Raw genomic sequence first — 16106 nt, 5'->3', positions numbered from 1 at the left:
TGGATTGATGAATTTGAAGTTATGTTTGTACTATTTATTTTGGATTAAATTTTGATGTGTTTGATGTTGAATTGTTGCAATACAAATGCAAATTGTGAAGAAGAAACATGCCGTGTGGCTGCTATTGGAGATACACATTTTTTGGTGCAAAAAAAAATATCACTTTTTGATGTCCTAAATTTTACTCCAAGCACTTTTTTATACCCTAAAATATGGCTGTTGTTGGAGATGCTCTAACTACCCCAAAATTTAACCTATAAATTGTGAGTCATAGCCACAAAGCGGAACATAAAATTTCTGTTGGAGTATTTTATTTTCAAACTTGTGGTCAATTGGTTGCTAAATCATATCAGAAATACTGGCCCAGCACTTTGATAGCTGTTTTCTGCAAAAAGGAAAAGGCAAAAGATACAGAGAAAAAGGCAGTATACAAAAACAAAGCGAGTTACCGTAACAAAGCAACCTTTGAACGGTACTGACTACCACAAACTTACTCAACCGTGACAGTAAAGTTTACCTTTCCTTTGGAGGAGGGAAGTTTACAGTTACCCAGACCACCTGCAGCGAGATCTCTGCCACTCGCACGGACATCAGAAAATGCCTGAAAACTTTTGTTTTCGTGGATACTCTTCTGCCTCCCGCGAGAGGTTCGGGTCGCCGGCTATGGCGAAAGTGACAAGATTCAGCCGGCCATGAGCATGCACGTGACGTGATTGTGCTGTCTCCCTGTTCAAAGCAATCTTTTTACGGACGGTGTACGTATACTATGAACTGTAATTAAGTTTACTTTCAGTTTTCTGGGACTCGAGGTGCCGGCGAGATCATTGCTACCTGAATGTGTTTTTACACGGCCGTGCAGGATGATGTGAAAAATGATTGCAGGATATGCGGCAAGATGATAGGCCAACGTATGGCCACTGATTTGCAATCATACGCTACCGCCCTACGCAGTAAAAACAGCTAGTAATCCGCAATCATGATATACCCTGTATTAGTTTAGAAAAATAGAAAGATGGGATATCAAGTACTCCCTTCGTTTCAAATTACTTGACCTCCATCTGTCTAGACACGGATGTATCTAGACACTAAACAAGTATAGATACATTCGTATCTAGACAAATGAAAGTCAAGTAATTTGGAATGGAGGGAGTACTCCCTAAAAACGATCTCATCTTTCTTTTATGGAAGGAGTACGTACGTACTCCCTCCGTGCCATAATATAAAAATGTTTTTTGCACTAGTGTAGTTGACAACTTGACATCCATGAAGACGAGGAGTATTTGAGATTTACGTCTCAGTCAATGACTCGAGCAATCAAACATAATCTTGACTAGGGAACTTGGGAACGCCTAGAGCTCAATCGATATTTCTCATGTCTCCCAACAATAGGGAAAAAACAACAACAAAACAATCGAAAACAAAAAAGAAAATCCAACGTAATCTTGATTAGCGGATTTTTTTGGGAGCGCCTAGAGCTATTTCACAACTGTCTCCCATGAAAAGCAATAGAAAGAAAAACAACAACTGAAAAAAAAACAATCCAACATAATCTTGATTTTTTTGCGGAGAAAAGAGAGTTTTATTTCAAAATGATAGAGTTACAATCAAGTGACAATAATTGCTCTATACAAGGGGGTCCTTGACCTAGCCGCACATCAATGGCCTATTCATTACGACTATATAAAGCCAGGATTTGCTACCCTGTTTTGTTTTCCCATAATCGTCTGAGGAATGAACTTCCGGACAAGCATTTGTTCCTTGATCTCCGCAACTAAGTGCTTCTACGCTGAACTGGACAATCTATTATCGGAGAGACTTGACAAAGCTTCAGAGGAATCAACTTGAACAATGATCTTGATTACCACACCAGGGAATTTGGGAGCGCCTAGAGCTCAATCGATATTTCTCAATCGTCTCCCATGAAAAACAATAGAAAAAGAAAACAACAATCGAACAAAATCAGCATGAATCTCCACGCATACAAGTATGGCATGGATTGAGGTGTAGCTATTTCTTAGTCGATTGAGAAATAACAAACCCGTGGGAATCTTGGTAGAGCAACGAGTTTGTTGTTGTAGACAACCATTTCCTCCTTTTCCCTTTGAACAACATATATTATAGTAATCAATAAACGGAGTACAACTGCACATACATGTGAAAAACTATCAGGAAAACCAAGACATGACAAGTGTCCAAAAAGCTCTACAGAAAGAACCCAGAATAAAGCAATATTATAAATAATTGCCTTGGGGTCCCTGCAACCAACCAGATCTGAAACCGCCGTTGATGGTCAGCGTCGCCGAGACGCACACCTGAGGAAGAGATGGAACACCAACAAACCAAAATCCAGTCGAGCATGAAGGCGCCGAGAGCCAAAGGCCAGACCCGAAGAACAGACACTTGGCGATGTGGCATGTCGGTCCAGGACGATCCCCACGCCAACCTGGATCTAGATTTGACGCATCCACTGTCATTGCAAAGGAAGGCCGTTAGACCCGCCACCGTCGTGCCACCAACCTTGAACCAACACCAACATATCCAACTTATCAGCAACCACCAGACAAAGGAAAACTTAAAGCCCACCGCTTCGAATGAACGGCGGGCAGGCGAGGCTATCGGCAGGGTGCTGCCGCCAAAGAGAACATCCCAGTGGTGAAGAGAGATCGAAGCCACCTTATTCGACGGATCAACAACCACATTAAAGTGGCACTACTAGATGAAGACAATACCCTAAACCTATGGACCAATTGGAAAAGAAACGAGAGCCCACCTCCCGTTCACCAGCCGCGGGAGCGGTGTACGAATAGGGGTGAAGATCACCGCCTCGCTGGTGTCCAGAGGAACGTAGGAACTGTCGCCTCTCTCTCTCTCTCCCCTTGAACGGTTAGTGCTCTCATGCCTTCTTCTGGTACATACTCCCTCTGTTCATAAATATAAGTCTTTTTAGAGATTCTAATATGGACTACATTCAGAGTAAAATGAGTGAATCTACACTCTAAAATACGTCTATATTTATCGTATGTAGTCCATATTCAGATCTCTAAAATGACTTATATTTAGGACGAAGTGAGTATATTGCAAAGCAGTTTGTCGACGGTAAAATACCTCCTCTGGTATAGATCCCCACAACACTAGTCTTAAAATGGATGACATCCCAAAGTGCTGCAGCGGCTCCACGAATCTTAAAGGAAGCCTCTCTTTCCCATTAGTGATTGTCTTTTGAGTTCTTAGATAGCTTATCACATATGCCATGTTGTCACTGGTGAATCTCACTGTTTAGACATAACACAATTCAAGACACTGATTTAGGCACGAGAAAACCTCACACCGCTTAATTCCAGCAAAACTGTTTCTCTTCGAAAAGGACGACGTGCTCTATAGCCTTCCTCTACCTCTTGACCCACCCGAGACGAGGTTAACATCATCCCATCCATCACACATCCAGACGTTCCACATTCATCCACTATCGCTTTCTCGCGACCACGAAGAGGACGCACGCATAAAAACACACACATTCACATGACATGAGCACGTCCACTAGGTCACGGACCGAGCCTGACCACCAGTGACTCTCACTAAACCCACAGTAACTAAACACCCCTGCGGGCCCACCAAAAGATAAATGGCCATGTAGGGAGTAGACAAATACTAGCAGGTCCAATTTAGATTTGTTTTATTGTTTCTTTTCACGAAGGAAGGATATTCATCTCAGGAAGGATATTCATCTCAGATCCCCCTCAGCAAACCCGCCGGAGGGAAGCACCAAAAACAAACGGGTCGCCATCGGTCCGTTATTATGGCACCACCAGCCAAAAAAGCTCACCCAGCAACCCCTCCATCCATCCATCCAAACGGCGGTGGTCCTCCACTGGCCCGGCCCGGCCCGACCCGACCCGAAAGCCCCCCTGCTCCAACTGGGCCACTGTAGCAGGTAGAAATAACAGGGAAGAAAACGATTTTTTTTACCCCACCGCTCGTTTTCTATGCGGAAAAGAAGGCTTGTGTACTGGCGCGTCGCACCTAATCTCCCTCTCTCTGGCCGGGTCGCACCTACTCCCTCCCCGACGGCTCACGCGATGCCAAGAGCGGGCCTTGGGGAACGTATCGATGCTTTGCGCACCCCATGCTGTTCTCGTTAATAATGATCCGTCTTACTCATACTGACATTATAGTATGTGCAGTTAGTTAATAACCTGTCATTACAGTTTACAAGTCCCATGAAAATGGTTGATGGCCTGGGTGACGGGTGGATGCGTAGGGGCTGTGCGGTCCGGCCAGAGTTATGGAGTTGTACCGCGTAGATTTATTTGCTGCGTACAACAATGTTGTTGCCGCCATGAAAACGGTCGCGTCCCACCTACCAGATACAAGTACGCCACGAGCCTTCATGCCCTTTCGACCAAATTTTTTTAATTCAATTTTGCAGTAATAAAATTCGGGTGAGGCTTGTGTGAATCATACGTATATAGAACAAAAAAGACGCGATTAGACGACCGAACCATATAGATGCAATTTTTGTGCCAATGCATGGAGCCCAGGAGAGGGGCCAAACCAAGCTAGCCGTAAAGCATCGTCCATGGATGCACATTTTGTGCTGGTCACGCTTCACTTCCCAACCATTTTTGCCCAGAAAAAAACCGAGGGCGCGATCTAGTTTAAGGTAAGATCCATCCAGAGGGGCAAGGCCAGGATAGGGCGGAAAGGTTAATCTAAAGCAAGTGTGGACAGCTTGGCAGCGGGCCTTAAGAAATCGAGAAAGCTTTCGGAGCAAGCTCCCCACCCCCACCCCTCCACCCAAGCCAAAGTGGAGTGGACTCCCCCCAAACTCCTCGCAGACCGGAGAGAGAAGTTTTACAGAGAGAGAGAAGGGGAGAGATCGCGGCGGGCGGGCGGGCAGGCAGCCCGTGTGTGTGTGCGTGCGGTCGCGTAATCGCTGTCGCATTCGTTCCTCCAGACCTCCACCTCCTCTCCCCAGCGGCAGCGGCGCCTCCAGAGAAACCCGAGCACCAAATCCTAACCACCGCCTAATCCCCGCCCACCACCGCCCCCCACGCGTCGCGGCGCTTCCACCGCACGCCAGATCGGCGGCGCGCACCGCGGCGGCGGAGGCGGAGGCGCGCGCGGGTCTGGATCCAATGCGGGCGCCGCTGCTTCTGTGGTAGTGGCTGCAGCTGCTGCGGGGGCGGCGCTGGTTGGCTGGCTGCTTGATGCGGACGATCTGAAGAGGAGGAGGGGGCGCGGCGGGGATGGCGGCTGCGGCGGGGGCGGCGCCGAGCGGCGGCCCGGTGAGTGGCCTTCTCCCTTCCTCCTCCTGTGTGCGCTCTCTCGCTCTCGGATTCCTCGCTTGCGTTTGGGGGAGATGAGGTTATTTTTGGGGGTGATGGGTCGGAGTTTGGTATCTCATGCCCGGGCGGCCCAGAGATGCTCTGCTTTGGCGTGCGGACAGGCGTTTCACTGTTTTTGTTTCTGGAATTTTCGGGGTCGAGCTCTGGGGGGCGAGATGGCGTCGAGGAGAAATGCCGCTCAGGGGTGGTGTCATGTGTTGCGGCGGCTCTGATGCGAAAGGCAACAGAGCGATGGATGACGCGAGCTCTCAGGAGCTGCCGCTGCTGCCTCTGGGTTTTGGCTGGACTGGAGAGACAGAGAGTGTATGTCGTATTACTCGAGCATAAGCGGATACGGATTTAATTTGGCTTGGAGTAGTAGCTGATTAGTGATTAATACGGCACATGAATGCCAATGGAACCGTTTGGGGTGGTTACATTTAAGGAAAATGGAGGCATTCTAGTGCCATACCGACGTTGATACGAGGAACTGTTTCTGTGTGTCCAATTGGCTTCAGAGATGTGTGAGTTCACTGATTACTTTGCAGGCTGAGGGACGAGGCTTCATTCTTAAGGTGCCCCATGACTAGGTAGACAAGGATTTGTAGTGCAGGGGTAATTTAATTTTAGGAGCATGGTCAAGAATTTGTTGGAGCTTTTCCTCGTTTCGTTTTTGTGTGCATAGGGGAACAAGCTGCGTACATTTGTTCGGCTACTTGGAGAGCTTCCACCTGTTTCACTATGAGAGACGTCTCATGATTCGATTTGCTCATTATGTAATCTATCAGATATGTAGGTTCCTGTTGAGCTATCACTTTAACAGTGTTACGTTTATCTGGGTAATGAGTACCCAGTTGACTGACTTCTAAGCAATCAAGATACTGTTATGTGTTATCATTAATTCTTCATGCTGTCTCTGACATCAAAATTACCTCATAACCAGGTATTTAAGAGTGGCCCTCTCTTCATATCATCCAAAGGTAAAATTATTTACATCACACATGAGTTAACTATCCTTTTGGGGTCATAACAATGCTGCTTGCCTTATTCTGTTTGAAACAAAGCTACATACACAAGTGTCTACATTAAGCATTTACATTTGCCTTTAGTACTATTGTTAAAGGTAACAGTAATGCTTTTCTTTCTCTTTGTTCTTGAAAATCATCATCAAGAAGAAATGGATTATATGCAGAGCTAAAACATATATATCTTATTGATGATGATGCTGAAGGTTTCTCTGTATTAGTACACAAAATAAATAAGATGGGCTAGACCAAGTCGAGTTGCTTGTATTTTCTCTCGCTCGAGAAAACAAGAAAGTCTTGTGCCTTGAATTGGTAGAAAGAAGGGTTCATAATTACAGCCTAATCCCCATACAACACTAAACAAGAGCACTAGTGCCCATTGCCAGGATCCGCCGTAACTCTGTCACACCTGCTGTTTCCCAAGACCTTGCTTTCACCTGAATCTGTATGAGCAAGCACACGATATTCGGTTGGTTTCATCTAGGACACATGCATTCCAACGCTTTCAGATCAACCATGTGGTGAGCTGTTTCATGGTTGCCGTTCCATCCCCTTGAACCGTCGGAGCGGAGTTGATTGGCAGCCTCCAGCACTCAGAAATGTTGAGTTGCTTGTATTCACATAGTGAATCCATTGGTGAATTGGATTGTAGATTCGAGCCATAGATGGAGATGCATCAATTCATAATACCATTATGGCACTATAGTTAGTTGTGTTTCCTGTCCATGTGGGAAAGTCTAACATGGGGCCCATTCCCAGTTTCCCCAATATGTTTTCAACATCACAGCCATCCATATCTGGTACATGCCCAAAGTAAGAGAGGGAGCTATAGGTTCTGTATTGTTTGTGACCAAGTTAGAATCTGTGTCGTCGGTTTCCTTTTAATACCTTTTCTCTCATGAGTTCCTGAGTCTGCCATAAAGCTTTAAGTAGTTTAGTTGTATCCTGATACCTGGCTATGATTTCAGTTGTATATCATCAAATTCAAAATTAATACAATTAGCTATTTTTCTATGAGATATTCGGAAACCCTAAACTGAATCTTGTATAGGGAAATTCTCATAGTTTAATTCTCATTCTAGTTACTCGATTTGTTTGATTTGCGCTTAATCCCTCTACTATATGGGTTATGGCATGAATTTTGTCAATCTACTATGTAAATATTCTTATCATTAAAAGGAAAATCAGAAGTTTTCCTACTTATACAGTTTTATTTTGCTTTTACCTGAAAATGAATGTTGCTCATATGATATCCAGGAATTGGATGGAAATCTTGGAAAAAGCGCTGGTTCATCCTCACCCGAACATCGCTGATTTTCTTCAAGAATGACCCTGTCAGTATTTTCATTTTTGTCCATAATGTAGATGTAGATATTATGTATACTGGAAAGCACAAACTAAGCAGATTTATCGGACCAGATTTTTTTTATTCTGCTTCTTGGTCCAATATTTCGGAACACGATCTCGTATAATATCCAGCTACATGCTTTAATCACATCTCTTGATCACTGCCAATTTGTAATAGTCTGGTTTGATGTCCTGACATTTATGTGTGTATACTGTATACCAAGATCAATATCTTGTGTGAGTATACACTGTCTTGAATTTAGTGCTGAATTGCAGAATGGTTACTTTGGCTTTGCTGTTTTCAGTTTTCTTTTTGAGTGGAAGTTTTTTTAGTTCAATCTCAGTGATGTCTTCTCAGCGCTTGCTGCTTGATGTGATTGCAGCTTTATTTCTTTTCTTCTGGTATTCACCAACTTCTCATGTGGTCCTTTACTTAAAAAGTAAAAAAAATACTGAATTATGTTCAGTACTTGATGCTTAGCTGGCGTAAACCTGCTTATTCTTGTTCTTGCCCTACTTAAACCATGAATGCTGTTTAATGGAGCTACTTGCTAGAATATTGTACCGTCCATTCATTGGTCCATCTTATGAGTTAATTCTCACTTCCTTGACATGCTTGTTCTCGACATTGCAGAATTCCTTACCCCAAAGAGGTGGTGAAGTGAACGTTACTTTGGGAGGAATTGACTTGAATAATTCTGGGAGGTATGTGTCATAAAAAATATATTCTTTTGTTGATCTCTTGGTGCCTTTTGCAACAATATTGTTGTATTAAATGTTATTCATGGCCAATGAAAAACGAGTCCTTGTTCTTCCCTTTTTTTTTGTTTTTTTTCCCAGTGTCATACTAACAGTATTTCCCGTTCACAGTGTAGTGGTCAGGGAAGACAAAAAGTTATTGACTGTCCTATTTCCAGATGGTCGTGATGGTCGTGCTTTTACCTTGAAGGTATATATTTTCCCGTTTAACTTGGCAGATTCACTCCAGCAAATGCAGCTTTATACCTTTTAATACTCCTTCAAAAGCTAAATAAAAGGACTTGCTACTTTTAACAGGCAGAAACATCTGAAGATTTGCTTGAGTGGAAAACGGCATTGGAAGAAGCTCTTGCACAGGCTCCAAATGCAGCTCTCGTGATTGGACATAATGGGATATTCCGTAATGACACACCAGATGCATACGAAGGAGCAGCTCCAAATTGTTGGTTCCTCACACTATGTTATGACTTATTGTTACTCATGACAAACTCAATCTCTGATTGTTTGTTCATACCTCTCCTCTTACGGCTGCAGGGAGAGAGAAGAGGCCTACCAAATCCTTGGTTGTTGGAAGGCCAATTCTTCTTGCACTAGAAGATATTGATGGCAGCCCTTCTTTTCTAGAAAAAGCTTTGTGTTTTCTTGAGAAACATGGTAAGACTAAAAAGAGTCAACTATCACTAATGTTTGGAACCGTCTGCACTTTGCATTTGGTAGCCGTATGCTGCCTCACAACCAATCTGGAATATTTAACCAGAAATGTGAACATCTTCTTGCAGGGATAAAGGTGGAGGGAATTTTGCGTCAGGCTGCAGATGTGGAGGAGGTTGACAGAAGAATGAATGAATATGAGCAAGGTTTATGTCACTGCATAGTTGACATTTAGAACTGTCCTGTTTTTAATTGTTGATGCTTTTGGTTTGGTAGTTTTAATGTCATTGTACCTATAGTTCAATTTGGGCATCTGTTTCTGTTTTATTCCAGGAAGGACCGAGTTTGCACCGGATGAGGATGCTCATGTTGTCGGTGACTGTGTAAAGGTACCTTGCTGTGATTCATTTGTGTTGTTTTTTCAAGTATCATACAAGTCATTAGAGTTTCAACAGTTCATGTTCGCTTGCCAACTATATTCATGTGAACATACACATCTGCAGCATGTTCTGCGTGAGCTACCATCTTCTCCAGTGCCTGCTTCCTGCTGCACAGCATTATTAGAAGCTTTCCGTAAGTGCTCTATTCATGTTAATCTATATAGGTCTTGCAAGAAGAAATCTGTTAGGGTAGTTGATAGGTTATATGTTTTTACCATAACTTTAAGAACTATCAATAAATATAAGCAAATTCACTATTTTACATGATATTAGAATAAACATTTGCAGTATGCTAGATACTGCATTTGACCAACATTAAATATTATTTAAGAATACTTGGAGTATTTACTGCTTTGCACTCATATCCTTGACTGAGTTACCAAGTACTCCCTCCGTTCCTAAATATATGTCTTTTTAGCGATTTGAATATGGACTACAACGGATGAATATAGACGTATTTTAGAATGTAGATTCACTCATTTTGCTTCGTATGTAGTCCATATTAGAATCTCTAAAAAGACTTATATTTAGGAACGGAGGGAGTACATCTTCTAAGAAGCATGGAAGCCTTTCTTCCGTGCATCTTTCTATGTCAGGAAAACTATGGATTTGGTTAAGAAAACGAAACAAATACTAGAGTGGACTAAAAGTATCTAGAAGTAGTCAAACAGATTTGACTTCTGTTTTTTTCTTCTACTTCTCTCTATTGGTCCTCATAGCTATATTGGTGTTGTAGGCTAAGAGCCAACTTTAAAGGGTACATTGGACTCATAGACTAGACAAAAACCAGTAGCATTAAACCTAAACTATTTGAACATCTGACTACACTCTTGGAACATTTGGTACCTTAGCAAGTAGAATGCTCATACCATGGCCATGGATTGAGGCTATCTTATCAGAAGTTGCAGTTTAACAGAGGTAGTTAATATATGAAATTTCATAATGTTATTTGTTTAAAAAGATGTCTGTAGAAACCTAATGATTAGTATTATCTTAGTTATCTAACGATTAGTGGTAATTCATATTCTGCTCTTTACCATTCTTTTTCACTTCTATCATCCTTGTTTAGGTCTAGAGAGTAAGGAATCTCGGATAAATTCGATGCGTGCAGCGATGTCTGAGACATTTCCCGAGCCTAATAGGCGTCTGTTACAGAGGTTAGTCTTCTTTTTTGGGTTGACAATGTGTGAACAATTTTACCTGCAGGGATATCATGCCAAACAGTACATTCTAAATATAATTCTTTCTATGATCAACCATATGGTGAACCTAATAGTTTATGCAACTGGAGCAGAAACATCATTTCCTTATCAGTAATCAAGTCAACTCTTCAATTAGCTCATATACATGATGTTTGCAGAATTTTGAGGATGATGCACACTGTTGCTTCTCATACTACTGAGAATCGAATGACTCCATCAGCAGTTGCTGCTTGTATGGCTCCTCTCTTGCTGCGTCCACTTCTGGCGGGTGAATGTGAGATGGAAGATGACATAGACATGAGTGATGACAGTTCTGCTCAGCTCATAGCTGCTGCAAATGCTGCTAACAATGCTCAATGCATTGTCACAACTCTATTAGAGGAATATGAGAGCATATTTGATGTAAGTTTACCTGATGCTATCCCAGAGTTCATTGCCCTGATGATGCTATTCTAGACAATCTAGGCTGATACATTTGCTACTTGTTCTTCCACTTCCTGAGTTACCGTAAAAGCTGCTTATCATAATGTTTATCACTTCTACAGGATGAACACCCAAGGTGTTCCCTCTCACCCGATTCTCGAATTCAAGATAGTGGAAGTGAAGAGTCTACAGATGATGAAACTGTGGATGCCAAAGATAATGGATTTCATGATGCAGAGAATGATGTAGATCAAGAATTAGATGAGCGTATACTGAGTGGAAACTTGAGTGAAAGCAGTGCACGTACTGGTGCTGACCTCTATGACTACCAGGTTTGATATGGTTTGCAATTTAGAAGTTTCTAATCTAGAAATTCATGGTTACCAATCATATATTTGCCTTATATGTTTTTAAGATGGCTATAAAATCGATTTGCTTCCAGTTTTACTGATGATGCATTTTTCTGCATGTTAATAGCATGGATCAAATTTTGGCTACAATATCATAATCTTATAAAGCTTTTTTTCCGGCTCCTTTCCCTGTAGAAAATTCCTACCTAGCCTATCCTCAGTTTATAGTTCATTTTATTAATGTTTGTGGTGTGAAGTTCCGAGTAGTCCAGTCTGAAACTGACTTGATTTTCAATGTTATTCAGTTCGCAACTCTTTTTGTGTCGATATCATTATGTGGTTTTTCCTTTCTTACTCATGTTAATAGTGTGATCAAATTTTGGCTACAATATCATAATCTTATGAAGCTTTTTTCCGGCTCCTTTCCCTGTAAATTCCTACCTAGCCTATCCCCATTTTATAGTTCATTTTATTAATGTTTGTGGTGTGAAGTTCCGAGTAGTCCAGTCCGAAACTGACTTGATTTTCAATGTTATTCGGCTAGCAACTCTTTTTTTTGTTGATATCATTATGTGGTTTTTCCTTTCGTACTCATCTTAATGTGGCACAACAGGTAGACCCTGGTGATTCAGACGCCGAACGTTTTGTCACAGATAAGGCTTTGGAAGCAAAGTCGGATTTAAAGGATGCTCCACACAGCCATTTAAATCAAAATGGGACGATAAATGTCCAGAGATTACCGAATGGAAATGATCCAACAAATCTGGCTTCCAGTCATGAGTCTCCGTTGTCAATGGGAGAGATTCTTTCGTCTTTGGATGCAGGAGTTCCTTTACCTGGTCCTGGAGCTGAACGTTCTGCAGATAGGCAGTCCATCAAGTCCAATGAAACTCAGCTACATGTGAAGCGTTCTAATATTTGGGGACGGAGTAATGTAAGCGAGTCGTTACCTTTTGTTGTCTTCCCCTATATGTTTATGCTAGTTCAGTGAATTTCATTCCGTTGACTTTCATTATTTTGTTTTTAAAACTAGTCATGGTTTTGGAATAAATACACTCCTCTAGTTACTCTTGAAGAAGCATCTGTAGTTGTCTACTGTACCTTTTGTTTTGACCTTGTGGTTTAAACATGTGGTTTGCACAGGCAAGAAAGAGCCAGCAGTCAGAGTTTGTTGATTCATCGGGTGAAGAAGAGTAAGTTCCCAGTCATTCCAAGTACTAATTCCCTATCGAGAAAGTTGTTGCTATTAATTTAAAAGTTTCCTTGCTATCTTTGTGGCTTGTGCTACCAATGGGTGTGGCCACGCTTGTCGCGTAGCTTTTAACTTTTTATTGGATCACATATAGTGACATTATCATTGAAGGGTTGATTTTGTACTTAACTATTTCACTATGCAAATGTACCTTTCAGGCTTGCTATCCAAAGACTTGAGATTGCAAAGAATGATCTGCAAATTAGGATTGCGAAAGAGGTAAGGAAGGAACACATATTCTGTAATTGTAGGCCTGTGATGTGGGGATCTTGCAAACTAACTGAAAATTCTTCTCAGACTAGAGGTAATGCAATCTTACAGGCTAGTTTGGAAAGAAGAAAGCAAGCTCTGCATGAGCGCCGTTTGGTGCTGGAACAAGATGTATGCCACATTTTTCCACTATATGAATCAACTACATTTCACACTTGTATGATGGGAATTTACCCATAATTTCCATCTTTTAAATTTGATTTTGTTGCGATTTTTGTTCAACAACATCCCATTAAATAAATATAAAAAATTCTGTAGGATTAAATGATGGCTTGATTCTTTGTCTGATCGCAATTGTTTGTCCCTGTAGGTATCAAGGTTGCAAGAGCAGCTGCAGGCTGAAAGGGATCTTAGAGCTGCATTAGAAGTTGGATTAAGCATGTCTTCTGGACAATTTTCTGGTTCACGTGCTATGGACTCAAAGGTACTGAAATGTGAATCTAGCAGCTGGCCAGCAGTTATCATACTTTCAGTTTTTGGCGGTGTCTAATTTCTTTGCCTTAAGACGAAGGCAGAGCTTGAGGAGATTGCTCTCGCAGAAGCTGATGTTGCAAGGTTAAAGCAGAAGGTTGCAGAGCTGCATGTCCAACTTAGTCAACAGCGCCAACACCAGTACGACTCTTTCGTAGACGAGAATGATCGTTATCACCATCGTCCAAGTCATCTCCCACAGTAAGACAACGATTGATGTACTCCCTCCGTCCCAAAATAAGTGTCGCTGCTTTAGTACAAAGTTTGTACTAAACCAACGAGACTTATTTTGGGACGGAGGGAGTATTACTCATGATTAATAATTCCGTTCATCTGTCTTTTATAAAGGGCATACGGCATGATGTAATCGTGCAATACCCCCAAGCTGTTAGTATATCAAATTAGAAGTGAATGTATCAGGTCCAACCCAAGCTGTTAGGGTGTAATTGTGCAATGTGGCTTCTGTCAGGCCAGGGCATCAAACAAACATGAAAAATTCAAAAAGTAAACAAATGTTGGTGTAATCTAGAGCGGGGTTACACATTTTAGAATTTGAACTCGTGTATTAGAAGGGTGAAACGATAGTTGTAACTATAAATGTGCCAGTTTTTTTCTTCTATTTTCCTTTTTATTTCTACTCTTAACGCAAAACGAGTTTGAATTTGAAACTTATACATAGGTAATGTAAACTGAGAAGTACATGGTTTTTTATTTGGGTATTTTCATATTTGATTTGGGCCCTCAACTGATCAGGTACTATTTGAACCCACCCATGAAAGGTCTGTCTCAAACTTAGATGTGCAAGCATGAGATTCCCTACTTCCGGATATAGCGGGTTACACTTGCACCTGATATGTTGCCATTAAGCTAATATGTACAATTACTTTTAAATATCAACATATAGGCGGTATACTAAATGTCCACCAAGTTTTATGCTTAGTATTTTAGTAACAAAAGCATGACGTTTATGTAGTAAGGCATCGTATCAGCTTAAAACATATGGTCTGTAAGTTGAATGTGTTCCGTTCTTGAATTATTCTTTCAGATTGTAATATATTAACAATTGCAAATATTTTATTGCCACCAGGAGCTTTGTTCAACCAGGGTTTGATACTAAACTTGCTTTCTGTAATCAAGAGAAGAAGCAGAGGAACGAGGTTTGATAAAAACGCCCCTATCAATCTACTACCCTTTAGAAGTCTTCCAACCAGTTAGCTGAATCAAATCCATTATTCATTGCATTTCCATTATAGTTTACAGAGCTCAGTTTGTTTTAGTTGTAAAAGGGGCAAGCCAACAATGAAAAACTTAACTGGTGTGATGTGAAACTGGTGTTGCATGAGGATCATACTAAGAATTGAAGCCACGTTTACTTTCTGGCAGGAGAGCTTGTCGGGCGCATCACACTGGAGAAGTATCAAACAGCACGTGCTGACCCAGGCTTCTTCGAAGCCCTTCTCCCGCAAGCACTCCCTGGATGCCTCTTCGAGTGATTCAAGGGAGGTGTCGTCAAGCATGCCAGTGGAGAGCGGTTCAATGTCCGCGAACAATCCAAGAGCAGGGGAGGTAAGGGAAATCATTGCATCTTACGGTCATACTGTATGGTCTTAACGCCAAGCGCACCAATCCTTTTCAAGGCAACCAAGGTGTTCAACTCTCTTGTTGTAACGCAGGCTGTCGAGTATGGGAGGCAACCGCCCGTGCCGTCGTCCACCTTGGTTGAGCTGACGACCAGACTAGATTTCTTCAAAGAACGGAGGTCGCAGTTGATGGAACAGCTCCACAGTCTTGATTTAGGACATGGATCCGCGCCGCATGGTTTTCAGTACAAGTCTTCGTCACCTTGGAACAGTCCGAGATAGGAGGAGGTTTTGGTTTTTTCTAGTTCCACGTTTGTATATTCTTGGTAAAGGATATTCGCCCCTTCTTTCGTTAGTTGTAGCAAGCTGCTAGCGAGAATGTATATTCCTTTTTCTTGTTTATTTTTTGGCTGTGCAGCAACCTCATCCGAGTGTGATTTTGTAATGCTTTTGTAATGTAATTTATGTACGTAACGATTTAAGGGATTGACACTTGTTTTGAGAGCATCTCTGACAGATGATGTACAAACGACGCTGCGCCCAGAAAACCGCCTTTTAGGGCACTTTGGTCAAAAAACGGTGCTCCAACAGATGATGTATGTGCACGCAGTGATGTATTTGCAGCAACGTTGCGGGTGATGTAAAGCTTTTTCATCACGCATAACCACATGTAGAAAGGCTGTTTACATCACCTTGCGCCGAAAACACTGTTGGAGGTGATATATATGCACAAATGCAGCCAGGAAGGAAAAAAAAAGTCATGTAAGGCATCACTTTTACATTGCCTGTTGGAGCAACAATCATCGCGGTGATGCAAAACCCTCCTCCTGTTCTAAAACTATTTTTGTGCCATCTCAAAAAATAAAACTATTTTTGTGCACTAACTTATGCATCGAAACTATTTCTGCGCACCAACTTATACATCATCCATTGGAAATGCTCTGACTTCGGCCCTAGGCACGAGGCAATAAAGACATCTTTAAGGGTATGAATCAAATCCTGTTCCCCATTT

The 16106-nt window shown here is 42.0% G+C and overlaps 1 protein-coding gene across 4 annotated transcripts; it reads left to right on the top strand.

Moving 5' to 3' along the window:
* Positions 1–4734: 4734 nt before the first annotated feature.
* LOC109733176 (rho GTPase-activating protein 7) lies at positions 4735–15601 on the top strand. Of its 4 annotated transcripts, none has more exons than XM_020292396.4 (22): positions 4735–5285; positions 6268–6304; positions 7607–7683; positions 8331–8401; positions 8567–8645; positions 8753–8897; positions 8990–9109; positions 9235–9312; positions 9440–9495; positions 9610–9679; positions 10616–10703; positions 10907–11150; positions 11294–11503; positions 12135–12455; positions 12665–12714; positions 12932–12992; positions 13071–13154; positions 13354–13467; positions 13549–13715; positions 14602–14671; positions 14898–15080; positions 15188–15601. In XM_020292396.4, the coding sequence occupies exons 1-22, from the start codon at positions 5247–5249 to the stop codon at positions 15374–15376; spliced, it is 2553 nt and encodes an 850-aa protein (XP_020147985.1). In that variant the 5' UTR covers positions 4735–5246; the 3' UTR covers positions 15377–15601. The 4 variants fall into 4 exon arrangements, with proteins under 4 accessions (XP_020147985.1, XP_073364133.1, XP_020147994.1 ...); XM_073508032.1 differs by having other exon boundaries at positions 4738–5285; positions 13555–13655; XM_020292405.4 differs by having other exon boundaries at positions 4738–5285; positions 13555–13715.
* Positions 15602–16106: the final 505 nt, after the last annotated feature.

The sequence above is a fragment of the Aegilops tauschii genome, chromosome 2, assembly GCF_002575655.3.
Source record: "Aegilops tauschii subsp. strangulata cultivar AL8/78 chromosome 2, Aet v6.0, whole genome shotgun sequence".
Taxonomy (NCBI): Eukaryota; Viridiplantae; Streptophyta; class Magnoliopsida; order Poales; family Poaceae; genus Aegilops; species Aegilops tauschii.
This window is presented reverse-complemented; position numbering and strand designations above follow the sequence as displayed.